Genomic DNA, 22,851 nt, shown 5'->3' on the forward strand with positions numbered 1-22,851 from the left:
CCGGCCAATTCCCTGCTCCTCCCCATCTTCGGAAGTTGGAAGCGCTAGCGAGCTGAATAGGTTTACAGGACGATGTGCGGTTCGGGCTGCCATGGGCCCCCTGGGAGCCTCGGGCCCCGGGCGGCTGCCCGAATCGCCGATATGATAATCCGCCACTGGATGTCACAGTCACTCTGATAGTAAGTCTATGAAGACCAGCCAGAGGCTGGTCCTCATAGGCTTCCATACATGGCAGACCCGGAGGCTGTTGCCTGGCCTCCGGATGCCATCACAAGCATCAGCAACCCATACAATTGCATGGGGGCTGCCGATGTGCTACAAACCCCCTAAATGTGGCGCTCTCAATCGATCGCGCATTTAAGGTGTTAATTGCCAAAATCAGCGGCGATGACCAGCTGATCAGCAACACTGGAGTGTCAGCTGTCGGGGACAGCTGACCTTCCCGGTTCCCGATGCACACCTTGTCGCCGACAGTGTGCATAGGGAACGACACAGTGACTTCCTGTTACTCTGACAGGAAGCCTATCAGAACCAGCCGGAGGTTGGTCCTGATGGGCTTCCGTCCATGGCAGACACGGAGGCCATTGTTTGGCAGACACGGAGGCCATTGTTTGGCTTCCGTTTGCTATGCTAACTATTGGCAAACCCCGAGATTTCAGACTGGGGTCTGCCCATATGCTAGAAACCCCTCAAATGTGATCGGTGCATTTAAGGGGTTAATTCACCAAAATCAGCAGCAAAGGACCGCTGGCCGGCAAGAGTGGAGTGTCAGCTGTCGGCGACAGCTGACCTCCCGGTTCCCGGTGCACACTGTCGCCGACAGTGTGCACCGGAAACAACTCAGTAACTATACGTCCTCGTGCGAGAAGAAACCTCCTGTGACGACTTATAGTTACTGACTTGTGCGGGTAGGGGTTAACCCCTTAATGACAAGGCCGGAAACGGCCTTAATGACTAGCTAAATTTTTTTGTTTTTGCCTCTTTGCCTTTCAGCGACCATAACTTTTTTATTTTTTCATTGACGTGGCTTTATGAGGCCGCGTTTTATGCATTAGAAATTATATTTTTCCTGCACAGCATAGAGGTAAAAAAAAGTTACTGTGTAAGTTATGTCATTATTTTTGCGCCCTAAATATAAAAAAAAAAGTTGTCATTGCTTTTTTTTGTTTAAATTTTAGCCCATTCATGTTTCCCACTCAAAAAATTAATTCCACAGATTATTACGGTCGTGTAGATACCAAATATGTGTTTTTTTGTTATGTATTTTATGGGTAATAAAATAAATTTTATGCTAAATAATTACTTATTTTTTGGGGAGCATTTCTTTATTATTATTTTTTGGTAAATAAATAATTTTAATCCTTTGAAAGGATAATGTTTTAACAACTTTATTTTATACTTAGAATGTATTAGCATACTCCTGTATGCCAATACATTATACTGTGTCACTATAACAACAGGCTGCTGTTAGGGAAACACAGAGTGGGCACTAACAGCGGGCATACTGAACAGACAGCGCTCGGGTCCTTTCTAAATCCCAAGGGCTGACTTCAGAGGGTTCCCCCAGTCTTTGATCTCATCACTGGGTTTCCGGTGACTCGATCAAAGAGGGGAGTCCCTTTGATCATGCCTGATCATCACGGAACTTAGCGATCAAAGGGTTGAACAGCTGGGGTCGGAGTTAGATAGATAGATAATTATCGTTTCAATTTCATATCTAATGTTAAGATGTTAGATTATATATTAATTCAGAACAAGTACTTGGCAGAACTTCGCTCTTAAAGCAGAAACAACCAAACTAGGTTTTACACCCTTGGTCTGGGAAAATAAATTTCTCATTGGTTCTCTCTACAAATGAAAGCTAGCACTTGGAGGTCATTATGATGTAATTTTCAATTATGCAAATAAAGAGAATGTATCATCAAAAAATGACAAATTATTTAAATCCGATTTTCATCATAAATATATATTTTTTTTTTATTTCTTGTGTTTTTTTTATTATTTATTAAATATTTCATATTTCACAATGGCCACTAGAGCAGATACAATAAGCTGGCATTTCCTGTTTTCTGCAGGTTATTTGTCAGCTTTGTTGTATAGACTGGGGCAGAATCAGCATAGGACAGGGGATTCAATTACATATCTAGTGTAATGCGGGAGCCTAAGAAAGGCAGAATAGTAAGGGTATGTTCACACGGCCTATTTACGGATGTAATTCGGGGATTATACGACTCAAATTACGTCCGAAAATGCGCCTCAATAGCGTTGGCAAACATCTGCCCATTGAAAGCAATCGCGTTCGCTGTCAAAAGACGGCGCGTAAATAGACGCCCGCGCCAAAGAAGTGTCATGTCACGTCTTCAGACATAAATGGAGCCGTTTTCCATGGACTCCATGGAAAACCAGCTCCAGTTACGTCCGTAATGGACGCGGCGTTCAAGCGCCTGCACATGCCGTTACGGCTGAAATGACGGGGCTGTTTTCTCCTGGAAACAGCCCCGTAATTTCGGACGTTACAGACGCTGCCGTGTGAACATACCCTAACACTATATGCACACACACGGAAGAGACTCTATATGCATCTTCTTTGTTACTCCCTCATCTCTCGGGAGGGGGCTGTACTCTTTCACTTCTTGGAGTCTATAATAATCTATGACATTTCTGTGTCAATCAATTCACATTCATTGCAGCTGTCATAAAGCACACACACCCTGCTGTACAGGAAATACAGGAAGAAAGTGTGTGCCCCAATAAAGATGCAAAAATAGCTACAAAAATACAAAACTAAACACAATAATTCTCTTCTACAGACTTACTTCTCATCAAAATTAAATACATGTAACATTCCCTTTAAGCATTTTTGAAGTGGCGAGGATATAGTTATCGTGGTCATTATGTAGAAATATTAGATGTAACAAAGAATTATTAATATCTAAGTACCTGGGGACAGGAATGTTCCCGTAAGGGTACTTAATACAACTATCATGTTTCATACACAATAATAATATAAATGTAGATTCATTTCATGTGGAAACATTATTCTTGATTTTCTTTATCAGGGTTCTTCCAAACATTAACCTCAAATGAACTGACTAAGGAGTCTCTTCAGATCCTGCTGACCTATCTATATCCAAGTGAAGAATCTAAAGTTATAAATGACCTTTGCCATTTTTTACTTTTGGAAATTGACAAGGAGAATAAAGGTGAGTGTTGTTTTAGGATTTCGATTAATATTTGAAAATTAGATAATAAAAAGTTTATTCACACTTTTAATAAAAAAATAATTTTTTGTGCATCTGGCCACTGAGTGAATATAATGTTGCATTTTGTTTTGCTACATTTGTTAACTGGAGGTTCAAATAATGTCTTGAATAAAAGAACATTTGAGGACACAGAAGCAAGACATTAATTTTATTTCCATTTTTGTTCAGTAGTCGATACAGTCCTGCTGGGTCTTTCATTTTGTATTCGACATTAGTCCAATACAAAATTAAGTAAGCTCAGTTTTATTTTTTAGAGATATACGTGGAGCCAGAAATGCCTGGGAGTAGCTTATCCTCCACTCACTTTAGCAATAGACATGAATGCTAGGCCAATAAATTTCTTATAGCTAGCAGTTTAGGCAGATATGACATTGGATCTATAAACAAAGTCAGAGGCTCTCTAAGGCCTCATGCACACATCCTTGTCCTATTATATGGCTGAGAAAAAAACGGATCGGCAAAAAACACGAACCGTACATGTATGGCTTCCTGGTGCAGTCCGTTTTTTTTAATTGACCATTGAAAAGAATGGACGAGACAGATCTGCAAAATCTAACAGGAATAGGATCTGCTCTGTATGTCCATTTTAGCGGTGCCTTCCCATACATGGTCGCTTAACCCTTTAGATATTGCGGTTAATAGCAACTGAAGCGTCTAGGTGGTTAGACAAAGGGAGGGGGCTCCCGCTGTCACACATCGGAGTCCCACGACATAATCTCGGGTTGCCAATTGGCTGCTATGGCAGACAGGGGCTTAGTGAAGGCACCCAGGCCTGCCATAGCTGTATGCCTGTCAGTTTGTTACTGACAGGCAATGATACTTTAATACTAAGTATAACAACAGATTATACCAGCAATCCAAAAAATCAAAATGTGAAGCCCTCTAGTGGGAGTAATAAATAAATTAAATAAAGTTTAATAAAGTTAATTAAAAACAGTGTACACAAAAAAAACTAATAAATCAATAAAAATGAAAAAAAGACAGACAGTGAAAGAGTGTAAAAAAAACATTTAAAAAATACACTTGTATGGTATCGCCGGAATCATAACGACACATGCAATAAAGTTATCACAGTTGAATAAACCGCGCAGTGAAAGGTGTAAAAAAAAAACAGAAAAAGAAAGTAAAATAAGTGGGTTGCTCTTTTTTTCCATTCCTTAACCCCTTAACCCCTTAAGGACGCAGCCTAGTTTGGGCCTTTAGGCTCAGAGCCCATTTTTCAAATCTGACATATTTCACTTTATGTGGTAATAACGTCAGAATGCTTAAACCTATCCAAGCGATTCTGAGACTGTTTTCTCGTGAGACATTGGGCTTTATGTAAGTGGTGAAATTTGGACGATATATTCAGTGTTTATTGGTGAAAAATTGCAAAATGTAGAGAAAATTTATAAAAAACAGAATTTTGCAGAATTTAAATGCATCTGCTTGTAAAACAGATGGTTATACCACCCAAAATAGTTACTAGTTCACATTTCCCATATGTCTACTTTAGATTGGCATCATTTTTTGAACATTCTTTTATTTTTCTTGGACGTTACAAGGCTTAGAACATAAACAGCAATTTCTCATATTTTTAAGAAAATTTCAAAAGCCTTTTTTTAAGGTACCTGTTCGGTTCCGAAGTGGCTTTGAAGGGGCCTATGTATTAGAAACCCCCATAAAACACCCCATTTTGAAAACTAGACCCCTCAAAGTATTCAAAACAGCATTTAGAACGTTTATTTAACCCTTTAGGCATTTCACAGGAATTAAAGCAAAGTAGAGGTGAAATTTGCAAATTTCATTTTCCTTGCTGAATTTCAATTGTATTAATTTTTTTTCTGTAACACAGAAAATTTTACCAGAGAAACACTACTAAATATGTACACTACCGTTAAAAAGTTTAGTGTCACTTAGAACTTTCCTTATTTTTGAAAGAAAAGCACAGTTTTTTTCAATGAAGATAACATTAAATTAATCAGAAATACACTCTATACATTGTTAATGTGCTAAATGACTATTCTAGCTGCAAACATCTGGTTTTTAATGCAATATCTACATAGGTATATAGAGGCCCATTTCCAGCAACCATCACTCCAGTGTTCTAATGGTATATTGTGTTTGCTAACTGTGTTAGAAGGCTAATGGATGATTAGAAAACTCCTGAAAACACTTGTGCAATTATGTTGGCACCGCTGTAAACAGTTTTGCTGTTTAGAGGAGCTATAAAACTGACCTTCCTTTGAGCTAGTTGAGAATCTGGAGCATTACATTTGTGGGTTCGATTAAACTCTCAAAATGGCTAGAAAAAGAGAGCTTTCATGTGAAACTCGACAGTCTATTCTTGTTCTTAGAAATTAAGGCTATTCCATGCGAGAAATTGCAAGGAAACTGAAGATTTCCTAAAACGGTGTGTACTTCTCCCTTCAGGGGACAGCACACACAGGCTCTAACCAGAGTAGAAAGAGAAATGGGAGGCCCCGCTGCACAACTGTCCAACAAGACAAGTACATTAGAGTCTCTAGTTTGAGAAATAGACTCACAGGTCCGCAACTGGCAACTTCATTAAATAGTACCCGCAAAACGCTAGTGTCAACGTCTACAGTGAAGAGGCGACTCCGGGATGCTGGCCTTCAGGGCAGAGTGGCAAAGAAAAAGCCATATCTGACACTGGCTAATAAAAGGAAAAGATTAATATGGGCAAAAGCACACGGACATTGGACAGAGGAAGATTGGAAAAAAGTGTTATGGACAGACGAATCGAAGTTTGAGGTGTTTGGATCACACAGAAGAACATTTGTGAGATGCAGAACAACTGAAAAGATGCTGGAAGAGTGCCTGACTCCATCTGTCAAGCATGGTGGAGGTAATGTGATGGTCTGGGGTTGCTTTGGTGCTGGTAAAGTGGGAGATTTGTGCAAGGTAAAAGGGATTTTTAATAAGGAAGGCTATCACTCCATTTTGCAACGCCATGCCATACCCTGTGGACAGCGCTTGATTGGAGCCAATTTCATCCTACAACAGGACAATGACCCAAAGCACACCTCCAAATTATGCAAGAACTATTTAGGGAAGAATTAGGCAGCTGGTATTCTATCTGTAATGGAGTGGCCAGCGCAGTCACCAAATCTCATCCCCATAGAGCTGTTGTGGGAGCAGCTTGACCGTATGGTGCGCAAGAAGTGCCCATCAAGCCAATCCAACTTGTGGGAGGGGCTTCTGGAAGCATGTGGTGAAATTTCTCCCGATTACCTCAGCAAATTAACAGCTAGAATGCCAAAGGTCTGCAATGCTGTAATTGCTGCAAATAGAGCATTCTTTGACAAAAGCACAAGTTTGAAGGAGAAAATTATTTTTCAAATAAAAATCATTATTTCTAACATGGTCAATGTCTTGACTATATTTTCTAGTCATTTTGCAACTCATTTGATAAATATAAGTGTGAGTTTTCATGGAAAACACAAAATTGTCTGGGTGACCCCAAACTTTTGAACGGTAGTGTATTGTCCAGATTCTGCAGTTTTTAGAAATGTCCCACATGTGTCTCTAGTGCGCTCATGGACTAAAACACAAGCCCCAGAAGCAAAGAAGCACCTAGTGCATTTTGAGGCCTCTTTTTTATTAGAATATATTTTAGGCAGCATGTCAGGTTTGAAGAGGTGTTGAGGTGCCAAAACAGTAGGAATCCCACAAAAGTGACCCCATTTCGGAAACTACAACCCTCAAGGAATTAATTTATGGTTGTTGTTACAATTTTGACCCCACAGTTTTTACACGGCACGTATTTGAATTGGGCTGTGAAATTTTAAAAATGAAATTTTTTCCAATAAAATGTCATTTTTTTAAAAAATTTCTTATTTTCACAGGGAACAAAATACCCCATTTTGTTGCCCAATTTCTCCTGAGTGCAGCAATACCCCATTTGTGGCTATAAACTGCCGTTTGGGCCCATGGGAGGCCTCAGAACGGAAGGAGCGCTGTGTGTTCTTTGGAGTGCAGATTTTGCTGGATTGGTTTTTGGGTGCCATGTCGCATTTGCAGAGCCCCAGAGGTATCAAAGCAATGGAAACCCATTAGAAGTGACCCCATTTTGGAAACTACACCCCTCAGGGAATTGATTTATGGTTGTTGTTACAATTTTGACAGCACAGTTTTTTCACAGCACGTATTTGAATTGGGCTGTGAAATTAAACAAATGACATTTGTTCCAATAAGATGTAATTTCTGATCAAAATGTCTTACTTTCACAGGGAACAAAATACCCCATTTTGTTGCCCAATTTCTCCTGAGTGCAGCAATACCCCATTTGTGGTGATAAACTGCCTTTTTGGCCCATGGGAGGGCTCAGAAGGAAAGGAGCGCTATTTGTTCTTTGGAGTCCAGATTTTGCTGGATTGGTTTTCGGGTACCATGTCGCATTTGCAGAGCCCCAGAGGTACCAAAGCAATGGAAACCCACCAGAAGTGACACCATTTTGGAAACTACACCCCTCAAGGAATTCATTTATGGGTGTTGTGACCATTTTGACCCCATAGTTTTTTCACAAAAATTATTTGAATTGGGCTGGGAATTAAAACAAAATTAATTTTTTCCAATAATATGTAGTTTTAGCTAAAAATTTCTTATTTTCACAAGCAATAAAATGCTCAATTTTGTTGCCCAATTTGTTCTGAGTGCCGCAATACCCCATTTGTGGTGATAAACTGCCGTTTGGGCCCATGGGAGGGTTCAGAAGGAAAGGACCACCATTTGGCGTACTGGGGATTTTCTGGCGCAAAGTCATGTTGCAGAAGCCCCTGAGGTACCAGTACAGTTGAAACCCCCGAGAAGTGACCCCGTTTTACACCCCTTAAAGGGAATGTGTCGCTAGAAATTTTTTATTCATTTTTTTTTTTTAGTTAAACAGTTAGTGTATACATGATTGCTCTAATTTTTTTAATTTTTTCACAAGTCAGGAAATATTATAAATTAGATTAAAATTTATAACATTTCCCTGTGCTGGTCACTAGAGGGAGCAATTCCCAAAATTGCAGCATTGGCATGTGGTAAAGCAACCACATTGCTTTATGCTGCAAATTTGGTATAAACACACACACACGCTCTAGTGAGCTCACAGAATCCCCCCTCCCTTATCCTGGCTAGTGCCAGGAGAAAGGAGGGGATTGAATGTTCAAACCTCCTACACTGTGTGCCGCCATTTTTTGAGCGAATACACAGTGTAGTAGGCTTACATACAGTGGTAATCACACACTAAAACACGAACATACACAGACATAACTTACCTGCTCCTGCCGCCGCCGCTCCCTCCGGTCCGTCCGCTCCATCTGCTCCCTCCGCTCCTGGTGCTTGCTTCAGAACACATGTCCGGAAGCCGCGACCGGAAGTAGTCATCTTACTGTCCGGCCGCGGCTTCCGGTCCACAAGAAAATGGCGCCGGATGTCGCTCGGCTGAAGACCTTCCATTTGGACTGTGTGGGAGCGGCGCATGCGCCGTTCCCACACAGACGGCGTACACCAAAGTGAATGCGAACGGCTCCCGTTCGCATTCTCTATGGGGATGTATGTGCCGTATTCCATCTCTGTATGTGTCGTTAATCGACACATACAGAGATGAAAAAAAAAATGGCAGCCCCCATAGTGAAGAATAAGTTAGAAAAAAAAAATAAGTAAAACACAAACACACAAATAAAAAAAAATTAATAAAACACTAAAAGCAAATTGATGTAAAAAATTTTTTTTCCGCGACACCCTTCCTTTAAGGCATTCATCTAGAGGTGTAGTGAGCATTTTGACCGGAGACATACACCCCATAAACTGTAATGTGGGTTCTGACGGGTATGGCAATACCCTACATGTGGCTGTTATCAGCTGCCTGGGCACACAGCAGGGCTCAGAAGGGAAAGATGAGGGGGATAAGCTGTGCGGAGTGCATCAGGGTAAGTAAAACTGGGGTAGATTAAAAACCAAGGGATGTATGATACATTTTAAAACACTCTTTCATACAGAGCCTTAGTTTTTCAGGAAACGTGTCACATTGATATATTGTGTCCTCCCTTACCCCCCCCCCCCCCCTCTTATAGCAGACTTTGTACCTCTTTTGACTTTTTCCCTTCTTGCCAGTTTGGGGAACTTCTCCTGGAAAGTGTTGCCCTGGTACGATGCATGTGGCCTCGCTTCCAGAAGTACTGGGAGCCCCCCCCCCCCTTCCTGGTCCCTAAAAATTAGTTTCTTGATAACCACCTCTTGAAATTCCAGGAAAGTTCCCCTTTGGTCTGTACATCAACGTAGCACATACGCTTTGTATAATGCCATCTGTGTGATGTGCACGGCCAGCTTCTTATACCACACCGCATGGCGCTATAGGGCTTCAGGGCTTGATCTGACAAGTCCACCGCTCCCATGTACCTATTGTAGTCCAAGATGCAGTCTGGTTTGGGGGTCTCTGTACTGGTACCTCGTACAGGTACATGCGTACTGGTGTGGCCATGTATTGTTATCAATACAACAACATCTCTCTTGTTCTTGTACTTGAAACACAATATGTCTCTCTTCGATTTCTTCAAAGCAGTGCCGCAGGACTTCTGGAAGCAAGGCACTTGAAGAGTGGGACGCTGGTATAAAAATTATCCAGGTAGAGGTGTTAACCCTGGTCCAGCAGTGGGTGCACCAAATCCCACACAATTTTTGAATTAACTCCCAGTAAGGGGGGGCATTCTGGGGGCTGAATACTGGTGTCCTTCCCTTCATATAGCCTAAATTTGTAGGTATACCATGATGCACTCTCGCACAGCATATACATCTTCACGCCATACCTTGCCCTCTTACTCGGCAGGTACTGGCGGAATTGAAGCCTCCCTTTAAAATCTACTAAGGACTCATCAATAAAAATACACTTCTCGGGGGTGTATGCTTGGGAAAACCGGGCACTGAAACAGTCTTATAGGGGTCTCAGTTTATACAAACTGTAAAAACTGGGGTCATCTCGGGGTGGACACTGCTCATTATCAGTATAATGTAAGAAGTGAAGTATTGCCTCTTTTTTATTATTTTTTTTTAGGTTCCAGTTCAGTTCTGAAGTTGTTTTGAGGGGCCTATATATTAGAAACCCCAATCAAACAACCCATTTTAGAAACTAGACCCCCTCAAAGTATTCAAAACAGCATTTAGAAAGTTTATTAACCCTTTATGTGTTTCACAGGAAATTAAAGCAAAGTAGAGGTGAAATTTACATATTTATTTTTTTTGTCAGAAAATCCTTGTTATTAAAAAAAATTCTGTAAGACAGAGGGTTTTACCAGAGAAATGCAACTCAATACTTATTGCCCAGATTTTTCAGTTTTGAGAAATATCCCACATGTGGCCGTAGTGCGCTAAGAAGCAAGCAAAGGAGCACCTAGAGGATTTTGAAGCCTCCTTTTTTTTTCAAATTGTTTTTATTATTATTGCAATAGAAAACAACAAAGTAACAACATATTGTCGTCACAAGCGACTCAGTGCATTTGAAAAGCATATACTAACATGCAAGTCAGGCAAGTAGATACATTCAAACAGTACACTCTCTTTGCCTATAAACAGAACGAGTACTTATACATGACCTCAAGATGGAGTATTCACAAAGCAACATACTAGGAGTGAGATCTTCTACTCAGACCTCCCCGTGAAAGGGAAGTTTCAGTGCGGCCATCAATACAGCTGTCTCCTCTGTGCATGTCTCGTCTCAGAAGGGGAATAATCATGCACCCTAGCCTGCGTATCGGCCACACAACTGTGGGCCATATTGGACAATCAAGTAAATAGACAGAAAACAAATATAAAATCACATAAGTTAATAGCAAAAATAAAACCTCCATTGCCCGCCGCCTCTCCTGTTACCACGTGGTATCCCCCCATTCCGCCTTTCAGAAGTCTGTGTCCTCCATCCCCTGTCCCCTACTATCTGCATACCACCATTTTACACACAGTATTGGTATGAATGGAAGTCCTACAGCGGAGTATCTCCAACCAACCAACCTCTGTTCCTGATACCATGTCGTGCTTTGGAAGCATGTACGTATTTTATCCTTTACACGTTAGGGTAGTTAAGATATGAAACCCCCCCCCAAATCTGAAAGAAAGTTTGGACCCTTTTTACCTTCTGGTAGGAAGCCTCCACCCAATCCATCTTCACCATAAAAGATAATTTGTCCAAGAAAACATGAAGATGCGGGGCCTGGGTGTGATTCCAGACCTGTAATATGGCCTTCCTGCCTGCTGCTGCCAATAAATGTAGGATGCGAACTTCATGTCTAGTATGGTCCTGTGTGCCTGTTTCCACATGACCCATTATTGCCCAATGGGAAGTCAAAGCGACCTGTCCTGTCATATTAGTCTTTGCAAAGTCCCCAACCCTCTACAAAAATTCCTGAATGCGAGGGCATGCCCACAAGCAATGGTATAAGTTTGCTTCCATCTGAACGCATTTAAAACAGTCAGAGGTCTTATATAGTCCCATCCTGTGACCCCTTTGAGGCGTAAGATATGCTCTATGAGCCACCTTAAGCCACATTTCCACATATCTCGCTGAGGGCAAGAATTTGTACGCAAATGTTGTGGCCTGAAGTATGACTGAAGGGGTTAAAGTCGGATCATCTGCCACCCATTTCGCTAGGCCCAAGCAGGAAGTGCCATAGTCTATGGAAGTGTGAAGAAACTTGTATAGTCTAGATATTCACGCGAAGTGTGTTCCTGGCTCTAGTATCATTGATTTAAAAGAGGAAGTTCATTCATCGGGTGAGATACGGCTCAGTACCGCCTGTGCATAACTCTGGGCCTGTAAATAGTTAAAGATAGCGAGGGGGATGTGTGGATATTTAAGTTGTAAGTCCTGCAGAGATGGTATCGTATGAAGCGTGGGATGCAAAAGGGCCCTCAAGGAGTTAATACCATTATCATGCCAGGAGGTGAAAATACGATGTGAGGTACCCCGTTGGAACCGCAGGTTCTTGACCAGGGTAAGCGGCGGTGAAAACTGTGTGTCTAGGTGCAGCATATGGCGGATCTTGTGCCAGGTCCTCCAAATCGTGATTATAAATATATACGGGTTGGTCCTAGATTCATTGGGTAGCATGTCATATGGGGGGTGTAGAAGGTTTATAAGGGAGATCCCCGGAGTGAAAGACTGATCCACCTGAGGGGTGGTATAATATGAGGTGCCTTGTGCCCAGTCCGATATGACTCTGGCGAGTGCCGCTAAATTATAAATCCTAACATTGGGGAAGTTCAGACCGCCATTAAACCTATGCTGTTGTAAAACATGAAATGGGATTCTCGCATTTATAAAGAGAAGAAGGTAGTCTAGTAATCTCAATTCCCAGATATTTTATAGGAGAGGCACCACTTCAGGGGAAATCGAGATGAACATAGGGGTGTGCGAGGGCCTTTCAGAATTAGGGCTTCACTTTTATCCACATTCAGGGTATAGCCAGAGAGTTTCCCCAACGTTTGTAGCTCATCCAGGGCCAGGGACAAAATTGTGCCTGGGATCCTCGAGTACAAGGAGAAGATCATCCGCATACGCCGTCACCTTCAATTCGTGACTCTCTAAGCGTATGCACCTGAACGTGGATGACGAGGTAATGTGATATAGTAGGGGGTCCAATGACATGTTGAATAGGATGGGGAGAGGGGGCAGCCCTGTTTAGTGCCTCTAAATAAATCAATAGTCTGAGAAAGGTATCCATTAATAAATAAATTAGTAGTGGCCTGCATCTGCAAGGAGTGCAGATAAGTCAGAAAGACCTGACCAAAATTCCGGCCACGCAGCGTCTCATTTAAAAAGGGCCAAGAGACCTTGTCGAAAGCTTTTTCAGCATCGAGACTAAGCAGCATGATCAGAAGTTGGCCATCCTCCTGAGCCTGTACTGTCGCAGCAATTACCGCCCGAATACTTTTAGAGGAGTATCTTCCAGAGACAAACCCCATCTGACAAGGGTGGGCAATGGCGGGGAGGAATGTCTGGATGCGATTCGCTAAGATTTTGGACAGAAGTTTTTTATCCTGGTTGAGCAGGGATATGGGTCTGTAGGATTGGGGTAAGACTGGGTCCTTATTTGGTTTAGGGATGATTATGGTTCGAGAGTCAAAAAAGAAGTCCACTACCAGGTTGTTACGAGAAATGTCATTAAGTAAGCGAGTAAGATGTGGGACTATCTCCAGGGATAGCATTTTGTAATACTCGATTGGAAAGCCGTCGGGCCCTGGGGATTTGTGATTGTGTGAAGAGGAAATAGCTAAGCGTACCTCCTCTTCTGAGATTTCAGCCTCTAAGAGTGTATTTTGTTCCTCGGAGACACTAGGCATGGAAAGGTTTTCCAAAAAGGCCTTCACCGCAGTCATATCAGTGGGAGCTGCCCTATAGAGGTCTTCATAGTATTCCGTAAATACTGATTCTATTTTATCCATTTCCGAATGTAATGTGTCAGAGTGAGTGTCCCTTGCCAACAGTACACACCCCGTATTGCGTGGGGGTCGTGTGAGGTATCCTCGTAAAGATCCCACCCTGTTCCCCCATCTGTAAAATGTGTTTTGGGAAGACTTCACTTGCCACATCGCGTGTCCCTGCAGGAAGGTGTTTAGCAGACCCTGCGCATCCAAGAACTCCTTTTTAGAATCAGGGGTGGGGTTGCCCGCGTGAACGGATTGTGCTCTAAGGAGATTGGACTGCAAATAAAGGAATTGGGCCTGTGTGCGCTTGCGCTTTAAGTTAACATAGCTAATTATTAATTATTAATTCATCACCGCCTTAGAGGCAAGCCATATCAGGGCTACTTCATCTAGTTGCTGGTTATGATCATGTATATAGTTATTCCAATGTGTTTTTAAATAGCTCCTGAAGTCCTCCGACTCGTAGAGATATGAGGGGAATCTCCAAAAGCTCGTCTGGGGCACAGAGGGCATCCCCTCCCAGGTCAGGGACACGAGGGCGTGGTCTGATATTGTGATGGGTCAGATTTCAGTCTGTGTCACCCTAGAGAACAGATGTGTAGAAAGCATAATGTAATCTATCCTAGAAAAAGAGTTGTGTACTGCTGAGTAAAAGGTGTAATCCCTTACTTGCTGATTATGGAGTCTCCAGGGGTCACATAAGGATAGATGTTCCATAAAGAAGGCCAGTTGCGAGTTGGGAGGGGAGTCAGCGTAATCTACACCTGATCTGTCCATGGAGGGGTGAGAAGCTAAATTATAGTCTCCAGCCACAATCAATTTAGAACATTCCCTTTGCACCAAAACTTCTAGTAGCGTAGAGTAAAAACCGTCAGTCATTTGGTTGGGGGCGTAGATATTAAGAAGAGTGTAAGATTTGTCAACTACAATAATTCATACATACACAAAACGGCCATCAGGGTCAGAGTATCTTGTATAGAATATGGAAGGCCCTTTCTGAAATATATAGCGACGCCTCGTGTCTTGGTGGAATACGTGGAGACCACTGGTATGTCCAACCAAGAGGCCCGGATAGGGACATAATGGTCCATTTTCCAGTGTGTTTCCTGCAGAAAAATAATATCTGCTCGTTGACGCTTTAAATGTGCAAGCACTTTACGTCGCTTTTCAGGGGTATTCAGACCTAGCACATTCCACGACACCATGTGTAGGGTTGAGGATGTATGGGACTCGTGTGATCTGCTCGTTAGGGTACTCATCCTGGATCTAGACGTATGACTTCTATCAGTATGATCCATACGCTATCACGACGGCACTTCCCGTCCCAGCGAGCGCGAAGTGTAGTCATCATACAAGAACAGGGGGACCATTTCCGGTCACCAGAGCCTACTTGTATCTTATGAGAGAGAGGCGGCAAGCTTAAAAACCCAACAAAGAAACAAAACAACAGCATCACACAAATAAATGCATTACATAGCAAAATAGGTGCTAGGAGCACCCCACCATCCGCCACCCACCATAGAGAACATCTACGAAACAAACCAAAGGTCCTGCAACCCGTTCGACAAACAAAAAGCCAATAGGCCAGGAAATGAACAGTGGACAAATATTTAGCAAGTGTTTCCACAGTAACATCCTCCGGGATGCCGACAAATCACAGATTATTGCACCGCTCTCGGTTTTCTAGATCATCCAATTTTTCACGCAGTGTATGAATAAGGGCATCTTGTTCAGTGGTTAAACCCTCCAGACGAGTCACCTCAGTTTCGCAGGACAGGGTTCTAGTTTCCCAATCGCCCAGTTTCTGGGAGTTCGCGGTCACCTGAGCCAACACTGTATTAATAGAGGATTGTAGGGGGTTCAATCTTTAGTCAAATATAGAGATGATAAGGCGGGAGATCTCCTGTGCCACCTCTGTAGCCTGAGTTTGTATTATCAGAGATTGAGAGGTCGGACTCGGAGGGCCTGAGAGATTCGGTGGTGTTATGTCTCCTGACGCTGACCGGCAGGAAGGAGTCTCATGATGTGGGTGTGCGGCCGCCGCGGCCGGACCCTTGGGTAGGCCCTTCCCATTTTTCCGTTGTGTGGACTGCATAGTGGAAGCTGTCGTGGCAGAAGGGAGCGATGTCGAGGAGGAGCGAGTGGCTCTAGCTTGCCCAGATTTATGAAGATATTTGTCCATCCAGCAGGCGGTAAAGGCCAGGCAGGCCAAAAGCTCCTATATTGGGTAATTACACTGTGGGGGAGAGTCGATCAACTCACATATATAGCGACATGTCGTTTGTCAAGCGCACGAGAAGGCCGCCAAAAAATTCAAACGTAGTTCCCAGAAGGGAGTTAACAATATTACTCCCACCTCCAGGCGCAGATCTCACCCCGAGATTGTTAGGCAGTAAATGAGGCAGTGGATAGGTAAAGCAGTAAGATGTAAATTAGATGTCCATGCAGAAGTGCAGGGTATATCTTTCCACACAGTATCAGTCAAATCACGCCGTTTCTGATGGGGAGGGCCTCCCTCCCCCCTCACCTCCGAGTGGGTAATGAATGCAGGGATATGAGTTACAGGATTGAAGTTTGATGGGGGGGTTGTGGGACCACCAATAATCTGCAGGATTAAATGAATGTCTGGCAGAGTCCCCTATGGGGGAGACAGGGAGTTGGGCGCCTCCACACCCCTTGTGACTTATCTGTGTTCAGCGACGTACAGGATCAGACAGCCTCTCGTCTCCCCACTCCCCTCTGGGCGTCCTTCCGTCCTCTCAGGTACAGCTGCTGCTAGCAGGGTCCTCCCGGTTGATCCCGGGGCCGGCTGTGGACCGGGTGATAGCCATTCCGCTCCTAATGGCCTCCTGTGCACACGTCTCCGACCATCCGCCTGCGGGGGGAGCGCCACGTGTTTTGCCTTCCAAGATAATGGGGTCCAGCCTCACCACCGCACGCAGCATCTCTTTGCCCGCTCTCTGTAAGAAGCTTCTTACATTTTAATTCCTGCTGGTTGCCAGACACACTGTTGGACAAATCCAATCAATTGACTGCCAGATTAGCGGTCCTCACACTGGTCGTTAGGTGTTTTACACCGCTGCATATGCAGTAACCCTTGTCTGGCACCATGCAGTGACAATTTTAACCTTTATGTGTGGTTTGTCTTTTTGCTATATACAGTGAAGGAAATAAGTATTTGATCCCTTGCTGATTTCGTAAGTTTGCCCACTGTCAAAGACATGAACAGCCTAGAATTTTTAGGCTCGGTTAATTTTACCAGTGAGAGATAGATTATATTAAAAAAAAACTGAAAATCACAGTCACAATTATATATATTTATTTGCATTGTGCACAGAGAAATAAGTATTTGATCCCCTACCAACCATTAAGAGTTCAGCCTCCTCCAGACCAGTTACACGCTCCAAATCAACTTGGTGCCTGCATTAAAGACAGCTGTCTTAAATGGTCACCTGTATAAAAGACTCCTGTCCACAGACTCAATTAATCAGTCTGACTCTAACCTCTAAAACATGGGCAAGACCAAAGTGCTTTCTAAGGATGTCAGGGACAAGATCATAGACCTGCAAAAGGCTGGAATGGGCTACAAAACCATAAGTAAGACACTGGGTGAGAAGGAGACAACTGTTGGTGCAATAGTAAGAAAATGGAAGACATACAAAATGACTGTCAATCGACATCGATCTGGAGCTCCATGCAAAATCTCACCTTGTGGGGTATCCTTGATCCTGAGGAAGGTGAGAGCTCAGCCGAAAACTACACGGGGGGAACTTGTTAATGATCTCAAGGCAGCTGGGACCACAGTCACCAAGAAAACCATTGGTAACACATTACGCCGTAATGGATTAAAATCCTGCAGTGCCCGCAAGGTCCCCCTGCTCAAGAAGGCACATGTACAGGCCCGTCTGAAGTTTGCAAATGAACATCTGGATGATTCTGAGAGTGATTGGGAGAAGGTCCTGTGGTCAGATGAGACTTGCCAACAAGGGTTTTGCCACCAAGTATTAAGTCTTGTTTGCCAAAGGGATCAAATACTTATTTCTCTGTGCACAATGCAAATAAATATATATAATTGTGACAATGTGATTTTCTGTTTTTTGTTTTTTGATATAATCTATCTCTCACTGGTAAAATTAACCTAGCCTAAAAATTCTAGACTGTTCATGTCTTTGACAGTGGGCAAACTTACAAAATCAGCAAGGGATCAAATACTTATTTCCTTCACTGTATAGCACATTAAAGAATTTATTTTACTTTCATGGTAGTTGGGAAATAGGGTTTCTTGCCTAAAGGCAATTAGTTGTTAGTGACCAAATAATTGTGATTCTGGTATAGTTTATTATTATTTTCTTTTATGGCGTTCACCGCGCGGGATCAATAATGAAATACTTTTGTATTTCAGGTTGTTACAGACGCGGTGATACCAATTATGTATAGTTTATCTATTTATGTATTTTTATTAATAATAAAGGACTAAGGGAAAAAGGGGGATTTTTACTTTTTATTACTTTTAAAACTTTTTTTTATTTTTACACAACACTTTTTTACTTTGTCCCACTAGGGGACTTGAAGGCAGATGGCCCTGATCACAATTCTAATACACTGCACTACATGCGTAGTGCAGCGTATTATAGCTGTCAGCTACTTACTGACAGCAAGCATAGTGGGTCCTCACTTTCTGAGACCTGCCGTTTGTCCAACCAGCAGTTTATGGCCACATATGGGGTATTGCCGTAATCGGGAGAAATTGCTTTACAAATGTTGGAGTGCTTTTACTCCTTTATTCCTTGTCAAAATTTAAAATTAATACCTTTTATCGGAAAAATTTGATTTTCTATTGCACAGCCTAATTCCACAAAATGTAGTAAAAAAACCTGTGGGATCTAAATGCCCACTGGACCCCTCGATAAGTTCCTTGAGGGGTATAGTTTGTCAAATAGGGTCACATTTGGGGGGTTTACACTGTATTGGCACCACAAGACCTCTTCAAACCGGACATGGTACCTAATAAAAAGGAGGCCTCAAAATCCACCAGGTGCTCCTTTGCTTCTGAGGCCGGTGCTTCAGTCCATTGGCGGACATGTTGGATATTTCTAACTGTAGAATCTGTTTTGAATACTTTGAGGGGTCTAGCTTCTAAAATGGGGTGTTTTATGGGGGTTTCTTATATACAGGCCCCTCAAAGCCACTTCAGAACTGAACTGGTACCTAAAAAAAAGAGGCTTTTGACATTTTATTCAAAATATGAGAAATTGTTCTAAGCCTTGTAACGTCCTAGAAAAAAAAAAGAATGTTAAAAAATGATGCCAACATATAGTAGACATATGGGAAATGTGAACTAGTAACTATTTTGGGTGGTATAATCCTCTGTCTTACAAGCAGATGCATTTAAATTCTGAAAAATTCAATTTTTTTCAAATTTTCTCTAAATTTTGCTATTTTTCACAAATAAACACTGAATAGATCGACCACATTTTATGACTAACATAAAGCCCAATGACTCACGGGAAAAAAAAATCTCAGAATCGCTTGGGTAGGTTTAAGCATTCTGTAGTTATTACCACATAAAGTGAAATATGTCGGATTTGAAAAATGGGCTCTGAGCCTAAAGGCCAAAACTAGGCTGCGTCCTTAAGGGGTTAAAACTAGCTATTAAATCGCTGTCTTAATAAATCTCCCCTTATATGTGCAGAGTTCACACATACATACCGTGTGCTGAGGCATAAACACTTTTGTTTTCAAGAATTTGCTAAAATAAAAATGTCAGGAGAGCTGACAGGTCCTCTTTAAAAAGAGCCTACCAAATCCTACTTTTTTTTCAAACTGCCCACGTTCCCCTACAATCGGTTCAGCTATTTTCCGTGACCTGTAAGAGTGGACGATCCAGTGTGCAGTTCCCAGTGCTCAGTATTTATGACTGGGATTGACACTGGGGACTGCTCATGACAGTCTACTCATACAGGTCACAGAAATTAACTGGACCGATTGCAGGGGAACGCAGGCAGCTAGAAAAAAAAGGAAACTAGCGCTGCACACAGTGCTGCAGCAACTGGTAAACTATCCAGCTTGTCTTATTAGGGGATGTGACAGGTCCAGTGGTGTCGCTAGCACCGGCATCTGGGGTTCAAGCCCCAGGTTTTTGGCCCCTGGGCTACTGCCACATTCAAGAATACCATGGCGGAGCAGGGAGCAACCAAGCCACGTTAGGCCTGCAGCCTATAAGACGCTGGGACAGGATCCCAGAGCAGGCCGGAGCAATGACGTCACTGGATTGCGCCGGCCTGAGCAAGGGTCCCGTCTCTGCATCTCATAGGCTGTAGGACTGAGGATGCTGTGCAGGGGGGTGTGGCACTATCTACAAGAAGGGCTACGTGTGGCACTGTGTACAAGAGAAGGGGTGTGACCCTCTCTACAGGGGGGCTGTGTGGGGCACTATATACAGGAGGGCTGTGTGGGGCACTATCTACAAGGGTGTGTGTAAGGCTTTGTGCACGGTGGCACTGTGTACAAGAGAAGGGGTGTGACCATATCTACAGGGGTCTGTGTGTGCCAATTTCTACAGGGGGGCTGTGTGTGTGGCACTATCTACAGGGGGACCGTGTGTGTGTGGCACTATCTACAGGGGGACCGTGTTCAGCTTTATCTACAGGGGGTCCGTGTGCAGCAATATCTACAGGGGGACTGTGTGCGGCACAATCTACAGGGGGACTGTGTGCGGCACTATCTAAAGGGGGACTGTGTGTGGCATTATCTACAGGGGAACTGTTTGTGGCACTATCTACAGGGGGTTGTGTGACACTTTCTACAGGGGGACTGTGTGTGGCACTATCTACAGGGGGACTGTGTGCGACAAAAGAGTCTATGTCAGGACCCACTAGGCTTCCGTGGAGGGCATAGCCGGAGGCCATTATTAGGTCTCAGGTTGCCATAGCAACCATCGCCGGCTATCATGTAGCTGGCCATCGATGGTGGTTTAAACCCTAAGAAGCCGCGATCGCTATTAAAGGCGGCTTCTAAGGGGGTAATCAGTGGGGAAACCGCGATCGGTCCCCCAGGAAGGAGCTGCGGCAACTGCTGTATGAGACAGCAGTTGTCACAGCTCCTGTATGTCCTGGGAGGATGGCCGAAATGGCCGTTCCTCCGGTGACATACTATTCCGTCATTGAGCGCGAAGGATGTGGTTACCATGACGGAATAGTACGTCAAGGAGCAGGAAGTGGTTAATAAACAGTTTCCTGGAGTAAGATGTGACGCATTTATTAACCCCTTCCCGCTTTGGCCACTTTTGACCTTTCCTGACAGAGCCTCATTTTTCTAATCTGACATGTTTAACTTTATGTGGTAATAACTTCAGAATTCTTTTACCAATCCAAGCGATTCTGAGAAGGTTTTCTCGTGACACATTGGACTTTTTGTTACTGGCAAAATTTGCTCGGTACATTTAGTATTTAATTGTGAAAAACACAAAAATGTTGTGAAAAATTGCAAAAAATAGCATTTTTCTAAATTGAAATGTATCTGCTTGTAAGTTAGGCAGTTATGCCACAAAAAATGTTTGCTAATTAACATCCCCCATATGTCTACTTTAGATTGGCATCGTTTTTTGAACATCCTTTTATTTTTCTAGGACATTACAAGGCTTAGAACTTTAGCAGCAATTTCTCAAATTTTCAAGAAAATTTCAAACGGCTATTTTTTCAGGGACCAGTTCAGTTATATATTAGAAACCCCCAATAAAAACGTCACCCCTCTAAGTATTCAAAACAGCATTTAGAAAGGTTCTTAACCCTTTAGACGTTTCACAGGAATTAAACCAAAGTAGAGGTGAAATTCACAAATTTCATTATTTTTTTTGCAGAACCTCCATTTCTAGTCCATTTTTTTTTGTAACACAACATTTTACCAGAGAAACGCAGCGCAATATTTATTGCCCAGGTTCTGCAGTTTTATGAAATATCCCACATGTGGCCCTAGTGTGCTACTGGACTGAAGCACAGGCATTGGAAACAAAAGAGCACCTAGTGGATTTTAGGCCTCCTTTTTATTAGGATACATTTTAGGCACTATGTCAGGTTTGAAGGGCTCTTGCGGTCCCAAAACAGTGGAAAACCCCCCACTGACCCCATTTTGGAAACTACACCTCTTGAGGAAATTATCTAGGGGTATAGTGAGCATTTTGACCACGCAGGGTTATTGCAGAAATTAATGAAAGCCGTGAAAATGAAAATCTACATTCTTTCAAAGAAAATGTAGGTTTAGCTTTTTTTTCTCTCATTTCCACAATGACTAAAGGAGGAAAAGCATCGTAACATTTGTAAAGCAAGTACTCCCGAGTACAACAATACCACATATGTGGCCATAAATGGCTGTTTGGATACACAGCAGGGCTTAGAAGAGAAAGAGCGCCATTTGGCTTTTGGAGCTCAAATTTAGCAGGAATGATTTACGGAGGCCATGTCGCATTTGCAAAGCCCCTGAGGTTCCAAAGCAGTGAAAACGCCCAAAAAGTCACTCCATTTAGGAAAATATACCCCTTGAGGAATTAATCTAGGGGTGTAGTGAGCATTTTGACCCCACAGGTGTTACATAGATTTTTTTAGAATTGGGCAGTGAAAATTAAAACAATCCTTTTTCTTCAATAAGACGTAGCTTTAGCTCAACATTTTAAAATTTCTCAACAAATAAAGGAAAAAAAGAACCCAAACATTTGTAAAACAAATTCTCTGGAGTATGGAAATAACCCAAATGTGGTCATAAACTGCTGTTTGGGCACACGGCAAGGATCAGAAGAGAAGGAGCACAGGTTTTGATGGATTGGTTTCTTGACACCATGTCGTTTTTGCAAAGCCCCTGTGGGACCAAAACAGTAGAATCCTCCAAGAAGTGACCCCATTTTGGAAACTACAACCCTCAAGGTATTCACCTAGGGGTGTAGTGAGCATGTTAACCCCGCAAGTGTTTTGAAGAAATTAGTGTGCACTCGATGTTGCAGTGTGAAAATTGGATTTTTTTCCATAGATATACCAATATGTGGTGCCCAGCTTGTGCCATTATAACAAGACAGCTCTCCAATTATTATGCTGTGTTTCCCGGTTTTAGAAACACCCTACATAGGGCACTAATCTTTTGCCTGGACATTCGACAGGGCTCAGGAGTGAAAGAGTACCATGCAAAATTGAGGCCT

The 22,851-nt window shown here is 42.8% G+C and overlaps 1 protein-coding gene across 1 annotated transcript in view; it reads left to right on the forward strand.

Moving 5' to 3' along the window:
- The window catches only part of LOC142740402 (uncharacterized), a 366,060-nt gene that overhangs the window by 322,310 nt on the left and 20,899 nt on the right, over positions 1 to 22,851 (forward strand). Inside the window, exon 4 of the mRNA XM_075849946.1 lies at positions 3,060 to 3,203. Coding sequence (XP_075706061.1) covers positions 3,060 to 3,203 — 144 coding nt within the window. The remainder of the gene's footprint in view (positions 1 to 3,059; positions 3,204 to 22,851) is intronic.

The sequence above is a fragment of the Rhinoderma darwinii genome, chromosome 1 (genome assembly GCF_050947455.1).
Source record: "Rhinoderma darwinii isolate aRhiDar2 chromosome 1, aRhiDar2.hap1, whole genome shotgun sequence".
Classification (NCBI taxonomy): Eukaryota; Metazoa; Chordata; class Amphibia; order Anura; family Rhinodermatidae; genus Rhinoderma; species Rhinoderma darwinii.